Genomic DNA, 26,014 nt, shown 5'->3' with positions numbered 1-26,014 from the left:
ATACCTGAAATGCATTTGTTCTGCCAGTACAGTTGGGGTTTTCTTATGAAACTTAAGAGTTTATAGTTTTCTCCTGGGTTCTTTTTATGCCGCCATTCCTCCTCGTCCCCTTAAACACCATTTTGTTTCTTTCCATGGGAAAAGTGGATGCTTATTTTTAAAGGAAGAGCTTTTAAAAACATTAACATCCAGAGTATTTTTGGCTTCTAAATTGATCTGATTTGCTTATGTGTATGATTAGCTGTAATGAAAATATTTTTCCTAATAAGTCTAAATGTTTAGATATATACGGTGCCATGATTGAGTTCCAGTAAGTACGTTAGGTGGTAAGCTATGGAAATAACCAGCCTAACTAAACTTTTATAATAATCAAAGAGATATGGAAATAATCTTTCCCAGGGTCTTAATCATCATATAAATCTTTCTCATGCTCAGGAAACCCAGGTACCCATCCAGTAGCAGAGTGCTGGACTTCTAAGTTTGTTGTGGAAATCCATCGGTTTAACTCTAGAGCTGTCATGTCACTAGGGTATTGCTGATCACCTCGGTACTCAGTGTACAGCTTAACCTCGAAATGCTAGTGATAATTAACTATTTTATTCTTTTACTAGCAAAATCAAATGTGTAATTCTGCTCTCCAATAAAATTATGACAGGAGTCTTCAGAGACGGATGGCTCATTGAGTGCAGATTCCCCAAACCCACATAGTAGTAAGGTGGGCATGGTAGACCCTCTGTAATCCCAGCACTCAAATGGAAGACACCCTATTTGTAGAGGAAGCTGCCTAGGTAGACAAGCATAAATGACAAGCCCTGAGTTCAGCAAGAAACTTTGCCTTAATGAATAAAGTGACAAGACATCAAGGAAGACAGCCAGCCTCAAACAGCACATGCCATGTGCCTATATACCTGTACTCTCCCATGCATACATGTGGACAAGTATGCACACACACAAACACACGAAGGAAGGAAGAGCTGTCTATACAAAGACAACAAAAGCTATTTGATTTTACACATATGCTAATAAATAGGCACCAAGGTTAAACAGGTATTAATATTTGAGAATATGTTCAATATTATTTAGAAGTTGTCTTTTCCTAAACTTTTGAAAAAAATGGAAATGACTGGAAGTAGAGTGTCAGAAGGACCAGGGTTAAACACACACATGGATGCCATACACAGACAGTCGCACACACACACACACACACACACACACACACACACCAACTTTTTCATCACTGACTTCATTTGTAGGAAAATGCATCTTGTTGGCAAAGGAATAAGATGAAGAAAGTGTGGAACTTTTACCCTCCAAGGTGCCCAGCCCATTTTACACACATGACTTCCTGTGGAGTTCATTCAGTGACCTTCTTCAATATATCTAATATGAGTTTTGTTCTTTGAGAATTTTATACAATATGTCTTACTGAATGTATGAGTAGAAACTAGTACATAGAGTTTACAGAGCATTCATCTAAACCCCAGCAAGGGTGGCTAGACTAAGGATGGGTTTAGGATTGGCAGCCTCTTCCTCAGTAGTTCATAACACAACCCCTAACAGCATCCTTTAGAAGTTTAGGCATTTAGGCATTACACTGTGACTCATCCAAAGTAAATGGAACCTATAGAAGCAGAAGTTCTGGCTGTCACATGGCCTATAGTAGTTTAAAGGCACTGACAAAGGTTCTGGATCTGTAAATGTTAATCACCACCAGACTAAGACAAGGAAAAAGGATCAAATGAATTGTTTGTCTGTGAGACAAGTTCTAAATGAGGAGAGCTTTGCTGAATAGTTTTCTGGATTGCTTTTCTGATTTCAGGCCAAAGGATGTTTTTATCATAATTCTTTTTTCTTCCTAGAACTTTTTCCTTGATACTTTAGTTCCAGGTATTCTTTTTACTGCTTTTCAAAATGAGCTGACTCTTAACTAAGCTGCATTGATATTCCCCTTGGAAAACTGTCTCAGTGCCCTTCTAAGGGAAACGCCTACTCTGCACACCTTTATCCCCTCAATAGAGTTGTTCAAGTCTGGACCCGCTCGCTTCCTTTCAAACCGCGTGTTTACTTAAACTTTCCCTTTGGTCAGGATAGATTGGTTGGGCTTTTATTGTTGGTTATGTGGTTGGTTTTGTGTGTGTGTGTGTGTGTGTGTGTGTGTGTGTGTGTGTGTGTGGCGGGGGCGGGGGTGGGTCGGGTAGGGTTTGCATGGAGCTTAGTGAACAACTTGAGGTATTGGTTCTTCCTGCCTTTCACCTTTTTTGAAACAAGGTCTCTTCTTGTCCATGGCTGTGTACACCAAGCTAGCTGGCTTATAGACTTCTGGGATTCTCTGGTCTCGACCGTCTATCTCCCTGTGGAAGGGCTGGGATTATAGGCACATGCTCCTTCCAGATTCAAAAGTGGGGTTTTAGAGATCAGCACTGAGACCCTCATGCGCTACCCACTGAAAATCTCCCCAGGCACTGACAGGTTATCAGGGGTAGTTTCAGTTTTCACATTTCCAACCATAGGTTTAAGCTCTCACACATATGCTGACTTTTGTGACCAGGAACCACCAGGCTTCTAACCTTGTCACCAGTATTAAGTGTGTGCTGAAAGAACAAACATGAAATCTGAGGCATGAACCCTCTTCCTCTGTTCTGGTCACAGTGAGTTGTGGTTTCCAGAATGAGTCAGCTTATAAAGAATATGCAGAAATATACTCGGTGTTTGCAAGGATTTTATTTTTGTTTAAATTCTGAATGTTCTGGACTGTAGATATAGGCTGAGCAAAATATTCTGTAAATATGATCATACAATCTATATATCACATGGCCACCATGTTTGGTTGTTCAAATCTTTAATGGTTAGTTTTCTTTTTATTTTAGTTTTTAATTGAAAAATTATTGATTACCCTTTAAGCTTAACCATATTCAATTTTTCTGTGGCATTTCAAATATATACTTTCTGTCAGCCAGTAACCTTTTTGAAACAAAATAAATAAAGAGAACCATCCTGTCTTTCCCTCTGTGCTTTCTCTTGTGTCTCCTCCATTCTCCAACTCCCTGAAAGCCTTGAACAGGTAACATGCTTGGTGTGCGTGAGACTTGATCTGCCCTCTGGGTTGTACTCATCCTACTGTTCTTCTTCGCGTTGTCTTTCTCCGCTTCTTTCCCTCTATACCTCTCCTCTCCTCTCCTCTTTGTCTCCTCTTAGCTTCCTGGGCATGTACTGCAGAACAAAAGATCTATCTAATTGCTCTCTGAAGTGAATGATCTTTTTCAATCCCGCTTCTATTTCTAATTCCAGAGCTCTTCCGTATCCCCATCAGCCAGTTTCCGGGGTTCTGAGAAACATAGGAACTCTACAGACTATTCCTCAGAGAGCAAAAAGCAGAAAACAGAAGAAAAAGAAATTGCAGCTCGCTATGTAAGTCCATCCATCCACCATTGCTTTGGGAAGGCTGGTTTGTCGTGGTTTTTATCAGTTGGTAATTTTAACCATTATCAGACAATTTTAGAACACACGATAACAGTATCCTTTATACGATTTAAAAAAAAAAAAGAATTACTGTGTTTTTATCTGTGTATCAAAGCTATTGCCATCAATTATCTGAAGACTATGTTTATGTTTATATATATGCAAGACCACAGTGCTTTCTGTAGCAAGTTATCTAAGACCTGGATATACTAAGTTATTATTTCTGTTAGATTAGATAGAAATGTAAGTGGTTAGAGATGTAGAAATGTTAAATCCCAAGATGTTTGGATGGGCTAGAGTACTGAGGAAAGGACTAAATGTTGTGGACGATGTATGTGCATTGATGTCCTCCATGTGAATTGAATCGTGATTTCCTCTGTGGTCTGAGCAGGTCAGAAGAGAAGGGAGCACGCTGGGTAGGAAGTGTGGAGGCAGTGTTTGTTGTTCTGCTCCCTGCCAGCTGGTTCCCTGCAGGACTGCAGGCTTCGCAAGAAGCTCAGACTTTGGATTTTTCCTTTGCAGTTTAACACACAGTGACTTATTCAGATTTTTTTAAAAGCTGCCAGTCCAAACCACACCCCATCACTTGTAGGATGTTTAGGTGGGCGTGAAAGTTTGTATTCTGGGTTCTAGAGTAGCAAGCAGGCCATTGTACTTCAAAAATGGAAAATGGAGTCATTACCTAGCTCATAAATAACATGAACATGAAGAATAAAGAAAGGGGTATTTTGCATAAAGTGTTTGACTCTGTTGGGTACAGTTTTCATCAAACATAAGGACCTCATGTGGGCACATAAATGTAGCTGAAATTGATGGTGCTTCCTTTCCCCCTGGGGATGGAAGTGATGCCTCTCCTCCTCTTTGCAGGACAGTGATGGTGAGAAGAGTGATGACAACTTGGTAGTTGATGTGTCCAATGAGGTATGTTAGTAGCTAGCCCTACTTCTGCTGCTCTGCAGCTATGGCAGAGGCAAGTGTCCAAAGCACTTAGGAGAAACTATTACCAACTTTATACATTGCTGGGTCTTTCAAAATGCTGCTCCTTCCTTTCAGATGTCACTGTCCTTCCCACCACTAGAAATAACAGGTGTCAGTGGTCACCCTACTGATTTTATGTTCCTTACAGGCTCATGGAGTTTTTGATATTTGCTTTTGTTTTGGGATGTCCTCTCAATACCAGATGTTTCCTTCAGTAATTTCAGTTAATGTTAATTGATTAAAGTCCAGTTAATTCCAGACATTTTGTACTACTAAGTGCTTTTAGTTAGAAGTGCCCCCAGTAAAGGACTTGTGCTATGAGTCAGTTGTCAGTCTTCTTATTATTATTTTTAATTTACTCTGTGTATTTCGTCTTCGAAAAGGCGGCGCAGTTGACAGTCTTACTTGTTTGTCATTGTAGGATCCATCTTCCCCCCGAGGAAGCCCAGCACATTCCCCAAGGGAGAATGGCCTGGACAAGACACGACTCCTCAAGAAAGATGCCCCCATCAGCCCCGCTTCTGTTGCATCTTCCAGCAGTACTCCTTCCTCCAAATCCAAAGAGCTTAGCCTTGTAAGCTGCTCCCTAACCAGAACTGCCACTTCCAAGATAGTTATTGGGTTTGGGGTTTTCAGTTTTTGTGTATTTCCCATTTATCTCTGGGGCTTAGATTTCCAGTTTAATTAAAAATATGTTTGAACCAGAAAGGTTTACTAACTTGATGGTATTTGCTTCCTGAGTTTGTATGCTTAAGAGAGACATAGGTGGATGAAAATGAGAGAAAAACATCATAGTAAAGTTGAAAAGTACAGATAAGAGTTAGTGTGATGTTCTCATTGCCTGTGGTTTGTGGTGAACTCGCTCAGGAGTTTAGCTGTCATTTTATTAGGTGCTTCATTTGAATTGCCACGCTAGACACAGCTGCAATAGTTTTGCTTCTGCCTAAGTACTCTCTCACTAATACGAGGCTGCTTGGACTCAACACGAATGCCTGACTGAATTTGCCAGCAAGCTGCATCTTTCCCTACGCCGTCTCCTGTATAGGGCTGTATAGGGCTGTATAGGGCGTTGGTTGCATTTGTGTGTCGTAAATCCCCTTTTCTCTTCACCACTTATTTTCATCTTTTAAAAACCATGTGTTTTTCAGTGACCTTTTGAATTCACAGCTGAAGGATCAGAGAGAGGATTCTTGTGTTTGTGTGCAGATAGCGAGTGTATGTGTTTAGAATGGATGGAAGGCTAGAGTGAGGTTTGGATCCCACCTCTGTCCTTCCTTCTGGAACTCTGGTTATCTTTTCATGGCCTCTCCTTCCTCCTCTGGGATCTATGGTGATTCCTGCGTGGGTGTATCCTGAGAGCAGCAAGTCAGATACGGAACTTCTTAGGATGTGAACAGTGTATTGGGGACCTGACTTAACCATGGCCACCAGCATTAGCCCACATTCAGGATGCATGCTTGGTGAATTTCTTTGGCCTCTGAGTGAGACCAGATTCTTATAAATAATTTCCTGAGTTCATCCTCAGTTCAGGTTTTCCTGAACTGTGTCCTCTTGGTTCTTTGCTAGCTGCTTTTAACTGATGTAAGATATAAGACAAGCTAAAGAAATTGTCTCATTTTTCTGTTTTGTTTTGCTTGTTCTTTTAATATATAAGTAACTCTTAAAATTATGCTCTCATAGCTGATATATTCCATCTCTTGTTAGAATGAAAAGTCTACTACTCCTGTTTCAAAGTCCAATACCCCTACTCCACGAACTGATGCACCTACCCCTGGCAGTAATTCTACTCCTGGACTGAGGCCTGTACCTGGAAAGCCACCAGGTGTGGACCCCTTAGGTTAGTAAGGAAAAATATATGTTGTATATTTATTTATACTTCTTTTTTTTTTTTAATTTAAGTAATTTAAGTAATAAAATCTGTTAAAAGTAGTAATGAGCAGCACACTGACTGACTGTTAGAGAAGGCAAGTATTCCAAACCAAGCATGTGGCCCCATCCACATCTAACAGGTCGTTAAGTGTTAAACAAAAAAAGGGGGGAGGGAGGTAGATAAATGATTGAATCACTCCAAAGGCTGACTGATTTTGAGAGTAGTAAAATCAGTTCATTTGAACTATGGCTTGTACTGTTGACCAACTGAAGAAGGTGCAACAACCATTTTCTGTGTGCTTGACTTTCTCTTCAGCATCAAGCCTGAGGACCCCGATGGCTGTACCTTGTCCATATCCAACCCCCTTTGGGATCGTGCCCCATGCTGGGATGAACGGAGAGCTGACCAGCCCCGGAGCCGCCTATGCTGGGCTACACAACATCTCCCCCCAGATGAGTGCAGCTGCTGCTGCAGCTGCGGCAGCAGCAGCCTATGGAAGATCACCTGTGGTATGTTTACATGCATTTATAGTTTAGAGTTTCAGAACACACAGCATTCTTTTTTTTATTAGATATTTTCTTCATTACATTTCAAACGCTATCCCCAAAGCCCCCTATACCTTCCCCCACCCACATAGGAGAATAAAGCCTTTGTCATTAGCCTCAATAAATTAGTATAATTTTTTATATGTTCCAGTCCTGAATAAAGGACCATTAAATTTCAAGCATCCTGTCATTTTATTAATAGATACTGCTGTAAATGTCTCTAAAGTCATATTTTCAAATTATCTGTGATCCTAGGCTTTAGGTGCCACATTATGCAAAGCATAACATATCTATCTGTTGTTTTGCATATCAACAATTTTAGGTGGGATTTGATCCACACCATCACATGCGAGTGCCAGCAATACCTCCAAATCTAACAGGCATTCCAGGAGGAAAACCGTGAGTACCTTTTGTCCTTTGGATTCATTATCTAAAAAGCTCTGGTCCTTGCTTTCGTTTTGGAATTGGGGCATTGCTGAATAGCATCAAAGTAGTTTTCATTTCCTCTTAGCAAAAGACAAGGCATAATAAGGTTCAGTTTTGTGTGTTCCATTTTAAAAAAATCAAGCCTTCATATAAAATGTAAGTTGGGAAGGCAGCTCTGGCAGTCAAGGCTTCTCTCTGTCTGTTGCCGATTTTAAGGCAGTTGTTCAGCAAGTGTGATGTTTATATGCAAACTTGCATGATTAGAATTTGAACATGTAGAGACAGTCTTCTGTTCAGTTCTATTTCTAGAAAAGGTAGTTTGCTCATTTGGCTTCTCTACTGTGAGCTGAGCATTTGGAATGTCTGTTCACACTCTCCTGGAGTGATAACAGACCAAGTACAACACACCTCTTCTAGCCTCTTTGTATAGTCTAATTTCATCACATCCTACTCCACAGTCTTGGTTTCTGTATACATGCGCTCTTCTGTTCTCACTACCTAAACACAGTTCTAATTGGATTAGAAAATTGGACAAGAAAACCTTCAGACTAGTATTTCAATCTCAAAAAAAAAAAAGAAGAAAGAAACTTTTTTCTTTCTTCATAGGAAACATTCTTGCCTCACATGTATACACATGTGCTCTCAAGCACCTGCCCCGGGTCGTCTCCCCCCGCCCCCCAACATCTTTGGCTTCTTTTCTGAAATTGAACCAACCACACATATGCTACATCTTCATTCTCCTGTACAATCCAGACTTGACTGAGTAACCACAGAAGTCTCCCTCTCCTGGCTGCTTGCCTGTTGGGCATTTATTCACACTGATCCTCCTCTATCAACATTTTCTATGATTCACTGTCTCACTTCACATCTCTGTTAGAAGCCCTTATGACAGCATTCTGCCCTAACTCTTGTCTTTAAATAACATCCCTTTTTGCCTCCCTCCCTTTTGCTATTTTCCTCTACTTTTTTTTTTTTAGATAGAATTTCACTGTGTACCCCAAGTGGTCTTAAGTTTGTTGATCCTCCCACTTCTGCCTTAAGTGCTAGGCTGGTATTAGAGAGGGGCACCGTCATGCCCAGCTTTTAAAAGTTTACTTGTAGCCATTGCCTGCCTCTTCCCACTTGAGTATAAGCTCTGTAAGAGCAGAAGCAGAAGAGAGTCTTCCTTGTTTGTTTTGATATAATGTTCAGAAATGTTGATTAGAGTTGTGGGGTTGAAAAGTCCAGTTGGTGTAAGGTGCCATATTTGATGCTGCCCCATTTATTTATTTATTTATTTATTTATTTATTTATTTATTTTGGTTTTTTCGAGACAGGGTTTCTCTGTGTAGCCCTGGCTGTCCTGGAACTCACTCTGTAAACCAAGCTGGCCTCGAACTCAGAAATCCACCTGCCTCTGCCTCCCAAGTGCTGGGATTAAAGGCATGTGCCACCACGCCCGGCAATGCTGCCCCTTTTAAATGAAAGATATTTTGATCATAATCTTGTCCTCCCCAACTCTTCCACCCAACTCCATGTTCTTTCTCAACAAAGTAAACAAACAAGCCCACATACATACAAATGCATATGGATTCCATATTGCATTGGCCAAACTACTCCTGAGCACAAGGCCCACCATGCAGAATGGCTGTTATATTTAGTACTGCTCTACTGAATATTTTTCCTCCCTTGGTAGCTATCGTTTGTAAACAGCATCTTACTTAGTGGTGGGCCACTTCACCTTTTCCATGCTGGAATTTTATCTGGCTTGAACTATTGCAGGTCATATGTATGCTATCACAGTCACTGTGAGTTCATATGTGTATCAGTTCTGTTGGGTCTCAAAGTGCTGCTCCCTTGGAATCATCTGCTACCTCTGGCTCTTAGAATCTTCCTGCATCCTCTTCGACATAGATTTTGAGCCTTGAGGAAAGGGGTGTGATACAGACATCTCAAGCACTCCAAAAGTTTTTCACACTCTGCACATTGTTCAGCTGTGGGTCTCTATGTTAATTACCACTTGCTACAAGATGTATCTTCTCTAATAAGGGTTTAGCAATGCACTGATCTATGGGTATATAGTAGATATCCCCCTAAGGTCCCTGAGCTATCTCATTTTAGATTCTTGGTCTTGCTAACAGTGTCAGGTTTGAGATCTGTTTCATGGTGTAGACCTTCACTTTAATCAGACAGTAGTTGGTTACTCTATTTGTGTCTCTGTTGTATCAGGGGGTGTATTTTCCAGGCATATTGCTGATACAGTGCAAAGGTATTGTAGCTGCATGAAGTTTATGATTCCATCTCTCCTCCAGCCACATGTATACTGCCTTCCAGCATTAGGAACAATACTCAGGAAGTGAAGCTTCTAGTTGTGTAACAGCTTAATTTTTCCATATTTTCAATTTTTGATAACAAGTACATGGTATCTTCAGCAACAGTGTCTAACCATCAGGTTGTGGAAGGCTAACTAATAGCATGGACAGTAACCTAGTAATGTTGAGCAGGGGTGAGGTTGACTATGGTACCTGTACCGGCTGCTTTTGTGTGCCAACTTGACACAAGTTGGAGTTATCACAAAGAAAAGAGCTTCAGGTGAGGAAGCAGGCTGAGCAAGCCAGGGGAGGCAAGCCAGTAAAGAACATCCCTCCATGGCCTCTGCATCAGCTCCTGCTTCCTGACCTGCTTGAGTTCCAGTCCAGTTCCAGGTGATGAACAGCAGTGTGGAAGTGTAGGCTGAATAAACCCTTTCCTCCCCAACTTGCTTCTTGGTCATGATGTTTGTGCAGGAATAGAAACCCTGACTAAGACAGTACCTTTAGTCAAAAGTTGCACGCCCACTGCTAGTACTGCAGGTTTGTTTGGTAGCATATGATGTCTAGTTGCAGCATTGTCCCTGCTATGTATGGTTAACTCCATTTAAATTCCTTTTAAATATTTTTATATATTTAGGAAGCTTCTACAATAACAGGATTCTGTATGATATTTTTATACGAAAGCTCAGGCTGCTTTCTTATAGAACACCAAGACTACTATCCCAGGGATGGCACCACCCACAATAGCGCCCCCCCCCCCCCCATCACTAATTGAGAAAATGACTTATAGCTGGATCTTATGGGGGCATTTCCTCATCTGCACATAAAAAGGCCTTCAAAGTTAGATATTTCTACCAATATTCCCTTTTCTACTGTGTCCTCCTGTCTCCCTCCCAATTTAATCCTCCTATTCTAGTTTCCTCATTATTCCTTTACATTCTATTTCCCCTTCTTTGGAAGACCCTTAGTCACTTACTAGATACCTAACTCTAGATATTCTGAATAGAGCACACACATTTAACATTTAAAAGCTGATGTTCATATATAAGAGAACCTGTATTACTTGTCTTTTGGGGTCTGAGTTATTCTCACTCAGGATGATTATTTCTAATTCTATTTATTTATCTGCAATTTTCACAGTTTATTTTCAACAGCTGAGTAAATAGTTCATTGTGTAATGTACCACATTTTCATTATCCATTCATTCACTGATGGACACCTAGGGTGTTTTCATTTTCTGGTTGTTAGGAATAGAACAGAAATGGATATCGATGAGCAAGTATCTCTGTAGTAAGATGGAGCATCCCTTTGTCTAAGCCCAAAAATGGTGTTAGAGGTCAGCTTTTTGAGGTACCCACACACTAATTTCTATAGTGTCTGTACCAGTTAGCACTCCCCACCAACAATGAATATTCAGTTATAGAAGTAACTTCCAAAGCTGGGCAATGGTGGCACCAGCACTCAGGAGGCAGAGGCAGGCAGATCTTGAGTTCAAGGCGAGCCTAGTCTACAGAGCTACTTCTAGAATAGACAGTACTATATAGAGAAACCCTTTCCTGAAAACAAAACAAACAAACAAAAAAAGCCAACAAATAACTTCAAGTGCCTTAAATACTGCATAGTTTACAGTTGATACTCATAGTACAAGTTTATTCAAAGAGTAAATAAATATGATATGATATGCTGATGTCTTCCTTCTCTGTCTTCCTTTTTTATTACTTCAGTGTTAGGTACTTGCTTGCCATCTTAGTGTCTCCTTGTGTTCTTGCTCTCCCTGTTTCACCTGCCCTTCAGTGGAAAGCATGCCTGATTGACCTTGACTCTGTTTTTGTTTTCTATCTGCTGAATAAACTCAAGGTTGTTCCTTCTATACCTAACTTTACTACAGACTAACCCAAATGTCCCAGTTGCATCAAACAGTGCTGGCTCTATAAGCCAAGTTGTTGAGTAAATATTTGGCTTATTAATAAGGGAAACAAGGCAAATTAGACTTTGAGTTCCTTGAGAGTTGAAGATATAAATATCAATTACCATAAAATTCTGTGTACCTGTGTATGCTGTGCAAATAGTAGTTGACTGACTAACAAGTTTTGTTGGCCAAGAACTGTGAAGGTGAAAGATTAGTCTATTTCAGGCAGTGGCTAAATAACAGGGCCATGGGATTAATCAAATAACAGCTCAAATGCTGGAATAGCAGCATTAATCAATAACAGCTCAAAAGATGGAAGGCCTCTTTTAGAGAAGAGGTACAGTCCTTTCTTTAGGCACTGTTGACAGTCACCAAGTAAGTAGCCATTAGAAGTAGTAGAGTGGATAAGTTGAGGATTCTTGGTGCAGGTCAGCCTTGAAGCCCCAGGAGTGTAAGTGTGTTTGAATATTTAATAAGCAGTGCTCACCTTGGTCTAAGGGTCATGCCGGTTAGACCCCTGTAGAATTACAGTCTGTTTGGCCCATGATGCTTCTGAGCCTTGTGCTTGATTCTCTTCCTTCAGTCTTGACTAATGACACTAAGTACCACAGATTTCCACTGCTACAGCAAATGGACAGCTGCCATGCTTTCCCCAGAAACCTGAACTTAAACTTAGCTTTTCTGGTAATAAATATACAAGAGGTTGCTTTGTTTTGTTTTCCCAGTCATTCATGTAGTTGCACTATAGATGGTTACATGGTAGGTACTCTATGTATTATATTGATAGAAATTTTACTAAGAACCTTGAAGAAAAGTATGCTTTTTTAAATTATTTAAATTCTTAAAGTTCTAAATTTTTAAAATTCTTAAAAGTCTCATTTAATGAGACTTGGGAGGAATTGTTTTATGTTTTAAAGAAACTGTCAGGAAGAATGTATAACAGGAGAGGTGAAGAGCTTCAGGAAGCTAGCCTTGTGCTGCAGCAGGCTGTGTACCAGGCCATCACAGAAGGCTGTGTACCACATAGTGTGAAAAGTGGGGCTAAGCCAGACATGGCCCCACCCACTGCTTCTGCATTTGGGGCTGGCCGGTTTCATAGATGATGTGGTAGCCCAGGTCCTGCCAGTGTCTGCGGAGGCAAGGGGCAAACATAGATAGAGCTCATTTGAGCCACTGAAAAGTATATCTTCAGATGAGCGTTATGGAGGCAGCTGCCCTGATCCTAGGTGCTCATGAGGCTGAGGCAGGAGGATTGCAACTTCAAGGCAGCCTGGGCAGTTTAGTGAGACCCTGTCTCAAAAAAGTTGAGTGTAGCTCAGAGTAGAGTGCTTATACTGCCTTACATGAGTGAGTCCCTGGGTTCAATGCCTAACACTGCACACAAAGTATATCTTGGCCAGGGATTGGACAGCAGTAATGAGGGTGACTGTCAGTGTCAACACCTCACTGGCACTGAGCTTGTGTGAGGTATCCTAGGTGCTCTCAAAGGAGCATCCTTGGAACTGGACTGGCATCAGGCTTGACAACAGCTTGCTCAAGGAGTCAGTGTAGCACTAGGTCCTCAAGGCTATTCTGGAAGACTCTTTGAGTGTCCAGAGAGGACATGAGGTAGGTAGAGGACAAATGGACAGTAGCCAGGCAAACATCAGTCACCAGGTGGGTAGGATACACACATTTAGCCCAGTCCGGGCTCTGGTGTGACCCATCCTGCCAGGTGACCACAGGAATAAGGAATACTGGTCACCAGGAAACTGTTTCTGTTGGGGAGGGGGACAAGGGTCTACTCTCCAGGACCAGCTCTGGGCTGTTTTGCATCATCTTGCCTGGAGGCAAACAGGAAGAAATCAGAGAGGACAAGGAAGACATTCAAGGGGACCATCTCCACACATGCTGACACAAAGAAGGCTGTTTAAGGACCAGGGTATGACAACAAGATGCCAGGATACACACTGCAGCTAGTGGATGGGCCACTCTGAGGCTGTTCCCTCCCATAATCCCAGACATCTCTGGGCAGCTGCCTACCACAATTGGGTCCAGTCTACAATGTTCCACCTTGGAGAAGGGCCTTAACTCTTGCCCTGTTGGGCTGGAGCCCTTAGGCATCAGGGAAGGGAGTGTGGCCCTGATTGTTGCTGGGAACCCCTCAGCAGGCTCTGGTAGACAGACGTCTTGCCACATTGGTATGGTTTAGCAGCTATTCCCAACTTGAAAAATCAACCTTCTGCCTTCCCTGGGGAGCCTCACTCAGCAGTGTGGAGCACCCATCCACCAGTCAATAGTGCTAGTATTAGTGTGGGGGATGTTGGAGGATGACAGGGTGTGGCAGTGCTGCCCCAGCAGCAGTTTCAGGTGGTAGGCTGAAAGGTCCACTTGGTGGAAGAGGTTGTACACTTGCCCACATGCTGGCCATAGCTGGAAACCTGGGAGTAGAGGAGTGCAAAAAGAGAAGACTTGGGGCAGTAAGTGGGGGCTTGGGGCCCAGGCTGCCTTTGCCTTGAGGTGTTATCAATTTGGAATCTTTGTGGATCATTGTCCCTTTATTAAGAAAGAATTTGAGTTTGTGGAGAAAATGTCTAATTGCAGGGCAGTAGTTGTATGCACTTTCAACCCTAGAACTCAGGATTAAATTCTGTCTTGAAAAACCAAGAGGTAAAAAAAGTATAACAGTACCTGAGCTTGGACTTAACCTTCCTTCCCTTCCTGTAAGACCCCTTGTGACCCCTTGATTGCTACATCAGTTAGCCTTCTCTCAACGTGGCTTCCCTGATGTGACCCTTTCCTCTGCAGCCCCCCAGGAAAGTACCCTTGCATTTCCTCACAGCCTGCAAGCCACCAGTCCAATGGTATTTCTTGAGTGCTTTCCATGGCAGCTTTATGAGTTAGATTTCTGGCTTCTGTAAAAACCATGCTTCTTTCAGACCTCTGTCTGCTATTTGAGGTCCCCCTCCCCCCATTTTATACCTTGAGGGAGTTTCCCTTAAAGGTCTGACACAAGGCTTAGAGTGTAACTAGTGTCTACTATTAGTGAAGCCCCTGAAGGCTTTTTCTGTTCCCAGCATCATCTCTAGTGAAAATCTGCCTTACTCAATTTCAGTTACTTATATTAAAAGCTCTCATCACCCCAGATGAGTCCACAATCCAAGTGTCCTAGCCAGTGTAGTCTTACCTGGCTTTACAAGCCAGGTCCTGTCAATTACAAACCCTACTCCCAGCATTTCTACCAGATCTCATATGTTCCCTTTACTGAGGCCACACATAGGTGTGGCTCCAGGTCCTCCTTATTTGACTCAGAGAATACTGTCTATTCACTTCCCAGCTTCTCCACCCTTTCCTTAGCAGCTGTGGCATCCCCTCAGTGCTGGGCTGCTTTTTGTAAACATGACCAGCTTAGACTTTTGCAATAAAAAACTAAAGTATCAATTTCAGTTACTTTTCTGTTACTTTGATAAAATACCATGACTAAAAGTAAGTTGTGGAAGATGATGTTTATTTCGGCTTAAGATTTTAAAGAACTAAGAGTCTGTCATGGCAGGGAAGCAGCAAGGCACTGGTGTAGTGACTGGAGCAGGTAGCTAACAACACATGTCTTCAAATGCATGCAAAAAGCAGAGAGAAAGCTGCAGTGGCAGGAGGATTTTAATGTCAAAGCCCTTCATGCTTCTTTCAGCGAGGATGCACCATCTAAAACTCCTAATTAGCACCACTGCTGGTGAACAGAAAATTCAAGTACCTGACAACCCGGGGTGGCATTTCTCATCCAAACCACCACACTATCTCAGCTTTGATTCTGATCTGTGCCGGTTTAGTCCAAGCTCCTATTTGTCATATACCCACAAAAGCTTTCTCTTGGTATGGTACATATTTCTCAAAAAGGGCTGTGATCACTAAGAGCTACCAAGGTAAGCTTAGCTCCTTCCTACCTGCTATTGTGATCTGTTTTCCCCTAAAGTTGGTCTACATCCCAGAAGCCTCACTATGTCCTTGCTAACATTAATAGTTGTCTACTAAAAGTAGAATCTGTGATGAAAACTTCAGGTCCAGTTTAATATTTTTACACCAGAAGGTTTCTAAGGCTGTCAACTGGAAATGGAAGTGCTGTACGCAGCAAGACGGACCTTGAGACTTTCTGACAGGACAGGACACTTTTCAAGTCCCCATTACTTTTGTATCTTTTAGAATTTGTGATTTTCGAGTCTGATCAATGTATTAAAACTATTTTCTTATACATCTGCCCTTTTAGTGTTTTTACCTAAAGAACCTGAACTCTTCAGAGCTTCATAATTTTAGCTTACTGATCTCTATTAATAACTCATTTGATTGGACTGAGTCCAGCTGTATAGGTAAAATCTGTTACAGCCCATGGAACCACAGAAAAATACCAATGAAGGTTTAGAGTGAAAAAAAATAGGTCATATATACACACACACATATATATACACATACATATATATATATATATATATATATATATATATATATATATATACATACATACATACACACATATGTTATATGTAGTATATATATTATATGTCATTAGCTATCCTACTTAGTTCTCTGCAAACTATACACTCATCCTTTCTTTTTGAAGTTAGAATTACATTCAGAGAGGCTCAGTAACTACTGATGATACATAGCAACTATTAAACAACCAATGGGTATTTGGTTATAGACCTAGCACCATGTCTTGAAAGGTAATGTTATTGTGTTGTACCAGATTCATTTGATTTTTCTATTTTTGTTTCTTTGTTTATGCACATCTCAAGTGGCACTGAAAGAAAGGATTTTCTCTCTTCTTATATTGGATAGTTTAATAATATTTCCAAGGAAGGTAGTTTAGTGGATAGTGTGTTTCTAGTATGCATGGAACCTATGTTTGATATTCATCACTGCTTGAACCAGACATGGTTAAGTGCATACCTCTAATCACAGCACATGGGAAGTAGAGACAGGTTAGCTATCCAGGACCACTCTCCACTCTATAGTGAGATTGAGGCTAACCATGCATACATAAGACCCTGATGTAAAAGAAAACAAGCAAAAGCTAATGCTTTCTACATTGTTCTGCTGTTTTTCCTTTATGTACCCTAGAGCATACTCCTTTCACGTCAGTGCCGATGGCCAGATGCAGCCTGTCCCTTTCCCCCCTGATGCCCTCATTGGACCAGGGATCCCCCGACACGCTCGACAGATCAACACCCTCAACCATGGGGAGGTGGTGTGTGCAGTGACCATCAGCAACCCCACAAGGCACGTGTACACAGGTGGCAAGGGCTGTGTTAAGGTCTGGGACATCAGCCACCCTGGCAACAAGAGCCCAGTCTCTCAGCTGGACTGTCTGGTAAGTGAGCAGGGATGATAAAGACCCCGATTGTGAAAATCAGCAGTCCTAAGAGAATAAGTGGGTGTTTTTCTCTCAGAGTAATCCAGTTGTTTATGTGTGTTATATGCACCTGTACAATCTGCATTTACCCTGTCCCCAAGGTCAAAGGTAAGTCACTTGGTTCAAGAATACTAGGAGTTCCTTACATTGGTATGGAACATAACACTCATACCTGAGAACTTTCTGAAGTCTAGTTATTTGTGTGGCTACCAAGCCCCTTAACTATTGTCACCTTTTGTCCTTTGTTTGCACAGGAAATTGAAGCTTACTTTTCTTCCCTTATATCAGAAGCATGTTTTGGTACATCACGTAATCTAACATGAGTATACCTAAGATTTCCACCAACTCATGAACAGGGGAGACAGTTTCTTTTCCTGTCTTGCTGCCTGTTTGTTGGTACTTCATGGAACTCATATGCCTGTCAGTCAGACATAACAATGCTAGGCCGAAAGAGCCAACTGCCAAGTGACTTTTAACTGATATGGCTTTAATACCGAGACCCTCGATCCTCAGCAAAGTATGACAGGGCTTCAGAGCTTAGAGAACTGCAGTAGTGTGTACACAGACCATATGGATCTGCGTGTGCAGATTACATCCACACTTGTTTAATTTGGTGGTGGGAATGAGACTAGATCTTTGCATTTGGGTGCTAATTAAGATTAAATATCTTGGTACTGAATTTTGTAGATCAAGTTTAAATACTTCCTTAATTTCATGTAATTTTATAGCATTAATCTACTTTATCATTGTCATAAGTATAAATGGCTCATTAAACCAGAAGGGAACACAATACTTTTATGGATTTCTGCTCTCATGTTAATGCTGTTTCCTTTTCCTCATGAGTAATCTCATGATGGCTTTTGTCTCCACAGAACAGGGATAACTACATCCGTTCCTGCAGATTGCTCCCTGATGGTCGCACCTTAATTGTTGGAGGGGAAGCCAGCACACTGTCCATCTGGGACCTGGCAGCTCCAACTCCACGCATCAAGGCAGAGCTGACATCCTCAGCCCCTGCCTGCTATGCTCTGGCCATCAGCCCCGACTCCAAGGTCTGCTTCTCATGCTGCAGCGACGGTAACATCGCAGTGTGGGATCTGCACAACCAGACTCTGGTGAGGTAGGTCAGCTGAATTTACTTCTGTATTGAGAGGGAGAGCTAATTTACCACGTGATGCTGGACGCTCTGTGTGGATGTCTTACTATGTGTCGTATGTTTGTGTGTTTGTCTCCGTCTGTCTGGATGGAATGTAACTACTTTCTAAAAATGTTATGAATTAGATACACGTTAGAGATAACAACAGATTTTATATGTGAAATCTTTCTTCCACACTATCTTTTATTTCTGTTTCATTTTATACATGCACACACATACACAGAGTATTCCTGAGTTTTAGAATTGAAGGTCATTTTTACATAATGAATGTTGTCAGGATCTTGTGGGCTCATTAGAGGTAATTTCTTATCAGTGCCTGCTAACACTCATCATCACCCCTAGCTCATCAGTGAGAAGCCATAGTACATGGTTATAGGATTATAATTTAGGTGACGCATGGGGCACACTTCAGCAGTGGTTGTAGGACTCTTGCCAAGGACCCAGTCCTGGTAGTTTGTTGCTTGCGCTCACTTGGCCTAAATTGTCTGTGTTCTCATATTTAAGGACAAGTGGACGGCAGGGTTATAGAAATGAGAACGAACAGTAGGATTCAGAAAAGGGTCTGAGAAGATTGGGAAATTTAACTGTGAGGCAAGGGGTGTGAATGGAAGAGGAGAGTCGTTTGCACTCTTATTTTGAAGGGCTGCAATTTCAAAAGCAAAATACTTGTTCTTGTGGCTTTAGGGTAAGAATCAGATAATCAAGGTCATCCTCGACTATGAGATGAGGACCCACTTTGAACATTTTACTTCATGCCTCATGTACATTTTGCCAGAAGTGTCCCTGGGCAGTGTCCCGCAGAGTGTGCTTACATGAGGTATTTCTTGGCGAATGGCCTTCCCCCTGCACAGGCGACAGATACCAAATGAGATCTGTAGATAAACTCGGCACTGAACTTGATCAGAAAAGAGTTCTCAGTAGAATTCAAGTAAGAACTAGCTTTTCAAGGGCTTTCCCTTCATTTTACGTTTCCAGGCAATTCCAGGGGCACACAGATGGAGCCAGCTGTATTGACATTTCTAATGATGGCACCAAGCTCTGGACAGGTGGTTTGGACAACACTGTGAGGTCCTGGGACCTGCGTGAAGGGCGGCAGCTGCAGCAACATGACTTCACCTCTCAGGTGTGGCCTGTGTGTGGGTAATGTGACCTATTAAAAGAAAATGTGCTGGCTTTGAATGTGGATCTCTTAGAGATCATCGCTTAGACTTGGTTCTTTCTGTACATTTTGAGTTTTGTTGATTTCCTCTATATTTAAAGAGTATACCTCCTGGTTAATAAGATAAGACCTTGTCCTCTGTAGCTACCATCATTTGTTATTCTTCCAGATCTTTTCATTGGGCTATTGCCCAACTGGAGAGTGGCTTGCAGTGGGGATGGAGAATAGCAATGTGGAAGTATTGCATGTCACCAAACCAGACAAATACCAGTTGCATCTTCATGAGAGCTGTGTGCTGTCACTCAAGTTTGCCCACTGTGGTAAGCAAACCCCCCTTTTCCAGTTTCTGTAAACTGAATGATTGCTTGGTTCTTCTTTTGACTCATTCCAAACCGAGTCTTCTATTTTGGCAATGTGTCTCTCTTGACAACTATATAGTTTACTTAACCATGCATGCTTTCCTAACAAGCTATGTAAATTCTTAGTCTTAGTCCACTTTATTCCTTACCACAACAATCAGTGACTCATAAAATTCAGAAGGTCGGTGGGCTTTACTTTTGAAGTGAAAAGATACTCTTATTTGTTATAAATGGAATGAATTTCTATATCAATTCAGCAGTCTATGAATCACATGACAAAGTAACACAAAGCCTTCTTCCTGTAGGCAAATGGTTTGTAAGCACTGGAAAGGACAACCTTCTGAATGCTTGGAGGACGCCTTATGGGGCCAGCATATTCCAGGTAATGCCTTGCTTGCTGAGCAGCGCGTGTCCTGTGAGCCTGCAGAGCTGTAGCCATGGCCTCTTCGTGCATCCTATGAGTAGTGCCCCTGCTTAAGTGCTTTGAAATTACGTTGGGGCACCTGACACCATTTCTGCCAGGCAGAACAAGACCCTGTCTGGGAGGGGGATTAGTTGCACAAGGGAGGGCCATCTGCTGAGATTTCTGATCTCAATATCAAAGCCTGAATTACCCATGACTCAATCCTCTAATTAGGGGTTTTAGGTCTTCTGTGGCATTTTCGTGTTTATGTATACATTTTCTGTTTTCAATCTTGAACATTTTGTGTTCATGAGTAGTATTGGCTCTTTTCAAATTCTTTGACTCACTTTCTGTTACCACTTCTTTTTTCTAAGCGTGTTCCGGAAAATTTCAAACTGCATTCATTTTATAAACGTCTTAGTAGCACAATAGAATTTTGTGTAGTTTTGGAAATTATTTGGGGGAAAAAAAACCTACCAGATTTAAGCATAGCACAAACACAGACACACACACACAAAAACTTTCAGGTCCATTAATGACAAGTCATAATAGAGTGGATTAATTGTCTGAATCCAAAACAGAGCACAATACAAGGTTGGTGGCATGGCATGACAGAGTAGCTGATGTTACTGTCATGACACTCATACCTGCCTTCTCCCCTTTCTTGTTTTATATGACACAAGGTTTCACTATGTAGCCCTGGATGGCCTGTAACTCACAGAGATCCACTTGCCACTGCCTTTGAATGCTGATATTAAAGGCATGCATTACCATGCCTGGCTGAAGCTTAAATTTTAATACTTGACCTTTTAGGTATACAAACTGAAAGAAAAAGATTAGACTTTATTTTTATTAAATACAAGTATTATATCGATGTATATACTGTCTTAGGTATTTTAATTATTAGCAATTGCAATAAAAAAAGTTTGACATGCAGTATATTAGGTACTTGTCTTACACGTGTGACTTCTGATGCTCCCAGTATTCTTGAGGGTCCTATTTTAAGCCTTGTCTGTGTGTGGTCTTCCCTCATCCCTTCATCACCCTTCACCTCTCTTCAGTGGAGTGTGTTTCTGTTTCCAACTATTGAACTCCTCTTTCCTGTTCTCGTGTTCTGTGCTAGTAGCAGTGGACATTGTGGCTCATGTCTGCCTTTAGTTGTTAGGCCTGTGCAGTGCTTGCCGCTCTGTGGTACCGCCGAGAGCCAGGCTCCCTGTCTGTGGCAGCTGAGGTCTTGGATCTTGAATGTCCTACTTGCTCTGTACTCTCTAGTGAAGAAAGGGGGGTTGTTTGTTTGTTTGTTCTTTTATTTTATTGTCTGTATGCTTGTCTGTTGACCAGGTTGTATACCTGGTACTTGAGGAAAGCAGAAGGAAACCCCTCCCCCAAACTGGAGTTTAAAAACAAACAAACAAACAGTTATAAACTGCCATGTGGGCTCTTGGGTTTGAACCCATGTTCTCTAGAAGAGCATTCAGTGCTCTTATCCAGTGAGTTCTCTCTCCAGCCCCAGGAATAGAGTTTAAAGAACTAGGATTTGCCTCATTGCAGAGCCCGCTGACCATTGAGTTACCTCTCTTTGATGCCTCAGGACAGGAATCCTTAGCCTAAGCTAAGGATGATGTCCTCCTGCCATGTCTAGGAATGTTGGTGCTGCCCTCTATCTGCAGATGTACTTGGTGCTCTGGGGAGCACTTTGGTTGTACATCTGCTCAGCCACACCCACCAGTCCTGCTGCTCAGTTCCTCTATGTGACATTCTTGATATGTTTCTTCCCTAGTCCAAAGAATCCTCATCGGTGCTTAGCTGTGACATCTCTGTGGATGACAAGTACATTGTCACTGGCTCTGGGGACAAGAAAGCTACGGTTTATGAAGTTATTTATTAAGGACAAATCTTCGTGCAAACTGGACTCCTCCTCATAGCACTTTGCGCTGTTGTACTTTTCTGTTCACCCCTCTCCCATTCTAAAACCAAGGATTTCCAATACTCATTGCAGTTGTGGAGTTTAATCCCTTCCCATAGCCCCACTTCCTCCTTGCTATTGAATTGTGAATACTCATTAAGAACCTGTGATACCAAATCTTCAGCTATCGTCTTGGAAGAACATGGAATACCTAACAGTGAATGGAATCTTTAATTATGTATTATATCTGTAATATATTTATTTTGTTTAAAGAAGGCTTTCTAACAATGACTGACTAAATAAAGCTGTCCGCTCCTGCATTGATAATGAAGGTGCATTGTATTTGATGCTCCACCCCTCCCTTTTGGTGAGGGAGGGGAAAGGAAGGTTTAAAATAACTGATTTAAATGTCACTAAATGTAGACTATTGACTGTATAGAGATGTGAAATGTATAATTACACACGGAAGCAATATGTTGCTGTGTTGTTATGAGGTTGTTTTGTTTTATTTTCTACTTATATTAAAAACATTTGGAAATTTGGCTGTTTGAACAAGTAGAATATAACAGGCCAAGTACTATTCCTTTGAGTCTATTTGGGCAACTTTAACCAATATGTCTATAACTTTAGATTACATTCAACAAAAATAATTAGATGTTTTTCTTTTTTATTTTTTACTTGTTGACAAGTATCTTTGTAATATTTTTTAATTCCTTTTTTTATTGTATTATAGACAGATCAAAAATTAAATTGGGCCTCAAAGAGAGAACTTAATTTCTTCTAAATATTTTTGCCAAATTTCCTGGCAGAGGAAGCTGTGTGTCTCTGGGCAGTTGTGATGCTGTGAGACATGGCAGGCTGTTTTGTGTCATGCTCTTTAGGAGCTGTAGGTACAGGAGGACTGCTTGCCTACCGCTGTGCAAAGCAAGTCTTTCCCACACAAAGGCCAGCAGAGGAGGGTTTGCAGAGCCCACCCTCTGAAAGCCACAAAGAAGAGCCTCTCCCGGGATGGTGGCTTGCTTTATTTACCTCTGGTTCTTTCCATGTCTTAGTTGGATGTCCCTGAAATGGACACAGGCTGTGCCATTGTGCCAGAAACATTGTGTTATCTTTTATGTTGTTGTTGTTGTTGCTGTTAAAACTATAACATGTGACTCCTTTTTTATTATTATTTTTTGTTTGAATGCTTTAAAAAGATCTTTTAAGTCTGTGGATCTGCTGATGTACAGTGCCTTTGCTGCTATGGATCAAAATCAAGAACTGTGTAGATAAACTTTATTGTATAAGTAGAAAAATCACTTAATTTCATACTAGAAATGGATGGATGCTGCAAGCTGAAATGGACTGTCATTGACGTTCTTTGTGTGGTAGCAAAAAAAATGGTGTCTTAAGTGCTTAGTGTTTGATGTCATTAACAGTTTCATAAAACTCTACAGTGTAGAAAGATTTTGATACTAAACTGTGCATTGTACATAGTTCTAACGCATTGTGTTGGCCACCAGTACTTCTATGATGGTAGATTGTTTGTGCATTCAGACTTTTAAGCATTAAACATAAATAACTTCTAGAATGATTATTTTCTAATTATTTTTGCTAATTGCTTTGTCTATGCCACTCCCTATATTAAAATCACTAGTTATATTCAAGTCAGATTGTTAAGTACTATGGGTTTTGAACTGTTTCTTTTTTTTTTTTTTTTTTTTTAATTTTTCTTTTGAGATAACCCAGAAAGCATGAAAGAAGTTATGGAAGGCAGGTGGTTGCCAAGTATTTACTGAGCCTCTCATTTTGTTGACAGTCTTTCATCTAGAAGCAGTCCAAAACTCTCAAACTTGAACCATTTAGATTTTTACTGTCATTCTGGTAAACTAGCCACTTAAAGCTACTTAAACTTAACTCTTGGAACTAATTAATATTAGAAACCTTTTTTTGCCAGTAATACAGACTAAATTTCAAGTGCTCAATAGCTCCACAGGAGCTAACAGCTATTGTACTGGACCTCACAGATTTTGGTAATGTTTCCCACACTGTTGTGAATGCTCTGGAGCTAACACAGCATTCAGAATTTGACAGATTGGACCATTGCCAAGTGTGGGGGTTTGAGGACTTTTCAAAAAAAACACACAAGTTTCTGGAAGCATCCTGGGTTAGATTTTTTTTTTTTTTAAGACTAGGGCAAAGAAGAACTTGAATCCTAATTTGTGGGACAGGATTTGGGATCGTCATGGTAATCTGCAGTGATCAGCCATAGGAGACCCAGCTAGGTACTAAGTGAGTGAATTCCAGCGTTATTCACCCATGTAGACCAAATCAGCAAGTCCAGTGAGATGCCATAAGCTGGCTGCATTGCAGGATGGTATGCAAATCCACTGAAGCTGCTGAGAAATAAGAGATCATTTCTTAAGATAGTAAGTGACTATCCATAGAGATCAACTCGAGGTGGGGAGACACTCTTTGTTGGGCGTGGAAGGAATAATGGATATAGAGAGGGCCTTGAACTTCTGTTAGTTACTCGTCGGCATGGTTCTGACAACATAGAAAGTCAGAAGGAAAAAACACGTTTGCACATCAGAAAACACAACTTATATGTCTGGTAGGGTTACCCAGAGAGGCACAGAGAATTGGCTTTATAAACTGACTCTGTGGCAGTTGTTGTCGATAGATAATGCTGAGAGCTTATCCATTCCCCAGTACTGGGCTTATAAGAGTATATTTTTCTTATCTCTGTGACAGAACACCTGGTGGAAACAATTTAAGGGAGGATAGTTGGGTTGGGGGGCAGAGGGGCAGGCGAATTGTTCGGTTGCTTTTTTGCTCACTGTTACAGAGCTATTTCAGTCCAGCAGAAAAGGCATGGTAACAGTATTGGCTCCATTTGTGATTGCAGGCAGAGGCTTTAATCACATGGTGCTGACTGGGAAGCACAGTTCACAGACTGGAACCAGGGGCAGTAAAACCTCCAGAGACCCCCACCCCTAGTGACCTCTAGTGACTACTGCTAGGCCTCTTAAAAGCTCCACTGCCTCCCCCAAATAATACTACTAGCTGGGGAATAAGGTCTAGAATCAAGAGGCATACCTGTATAAGTTGGAGGCCTGTCTTAATGTACACAGAAGTTTTGCCATAATTATTGAACTATAAAGGTAATTTTAAGGGTCTGGGACTATGCCTCTGGTGTGGCAAGTGCTGATGATCTGATACCTCTGAAAAGAAGGAAAATAAGTAATTACTGAAAGTCAGTTGCTGCTTTCACCATAAATTATGCTCTTTGTATAGTTCTTGCAGAGTCCGAAGAACAAAGAAGAGGCATCTCTCTCCAAAGCAAGAGAAAATTTAGAATGGGAGAACAGAGTTGAGTAAACAAACTATAGAAAAAGGAAAAGGCAGGTCAAAGCAGCCATTGGACCTTCCTAGACAGGCGGTTCTGCTGCAAAGTGGCAGACCTCCAGATTTCAAAGCTGCATACCTCTCTGAGCTGATACTTAGCAAAATGGCTTCATTGGGGTCTACCTGGAATATTGTATGTGCCTGCAACACTTAGAAGTGCTGGGAATTAAACACTAGGTTCAAACTACATCACACAATCACAAAATTCCTGCCAACCGAGAACAAAAGATGGCATTCTGGACAGATATGCCAACCCGGCGAGCAGCCTGAACATGAGCCAGGAGGATTGGTTGTTTTTTGGGTGCCTCAGTGGACCTTCATGGCCTGGTGCTGTACTGAAAACGGACTAGGATATTTGTGGATTTATTTCTGGTAATAGTAAGAAACTTAGCCCCGAGATTCATTGTCCAACCTTGAATAAGCAATTACAAAAATCAGTTTTAAAAAAGGTGCTAATTCAGCTATATTCCAGAGAGATCTAGCGTTTCAGTGGTGACCTGGATCTTGCCAGTGCTCGGGTTCTGGGGACATTTGTCATAGAGCAGTAGCAACTGCTGTCTCTCTTCTTTTGAGCTAATTCCATTTATTCACTTTGGGGTGCTGACACATTATACATTGGCAATGGAAATGGTTTATTTTCAGTCGCTTGAATACAGCACAAAGGGTTTTATGAGAGTGTTCAAACACTATTGAGCTAAGGGCAGAGAGAACTCTGCCTTGTTAAGCTGTAGTGGCTGTTTCCTTTTGATGGGGTGTTTGACAAGAGGTGTAATGGGTGGTAGA

The 26,014-nt window shown here is 41.4% G+C and overlaps 1 protein-coding gene across 9 annotated transcripts in view; it reads left to right on the top strand.

Annotated features, from left to right (window-relative positions):
• Positions 1–23,488, top strand: part of Tle4 (transducin-like enhancer of split 4) — a 150,112-nt gene extending 126,624 nt beyond the window's left edge. For 5 of the 9 annotated variants that reach the window (XM_006526913.2, XM_030250862.1, XM_030250864.1 and 2 more), the window contains 12 exons: positions 3,289–3,408; positions 4,327–4,380; positions 4,859–5,011; positions 6,142–6,274; positions 6,623–6,816; positions 7,175–7,251; positions 16,570–16,819; positions 17,734–17,981; positions 18,993–19,140; positions 19,346–19,496; positions 19,841–19,917; positions 21,719–23,417. In XM_006526913.2, the coding sequence (XP_006526976.1) occupies positions 3,289–3,408; positions 4,327–4,380; positions 4,859–5,011; positions 6,142–6,274; positions 6,623–6,816; positions 7,175–7,251; positions 16,570–16,819; positions 17,734–17,981; positions 18,993–19,140; positions 19,346–19,496; positions 19,841–19,917; positions 21,719–21,826 (1,713 nt within the window). In that variant the 3' untranslated portion in view covers positions 21,827–23,417. Of the gene's footprint in view, positions 1–3,288; positions 3,409–4,326; positions 4,381–4,858; positions 5,012–6,141; positions 6,275–6,622; positions 6,817–7,174; positions 7,252–16,569; positions 16,820–17,733; positions 17,982–18,992; positions 19,141–19,345; positions 19,497–19,840; positions 19,918–21,718 lie in introns of all 9 variants that reach the window. The other 4 variants (NM_001302950.1, NM_011600.3, NM_001302947.1 and 1 more) reach the window with 1 other exon arrangement.
• Positions 23,489–26,014: the final 2,526 nt, after the last annotated feature.

Source organism: Mus musculus, chromosome 19 (genome assembly GCF_000001635.26).
Source record: "Mus musculus strain C57BL/6J chromosome 19, GRCm38.p6 C57BL/6J".
Classification (NCBI taxonomy): Eukaryota; Metazoa; Chordata; class Mammalia; order Rodentia; family Muridae; genus Mus; species Mus musculus.
Note: the sequence above shows the minus strand (reverse complement) of the source record. Positions and strands in the feature narration are given on the sequence as shown.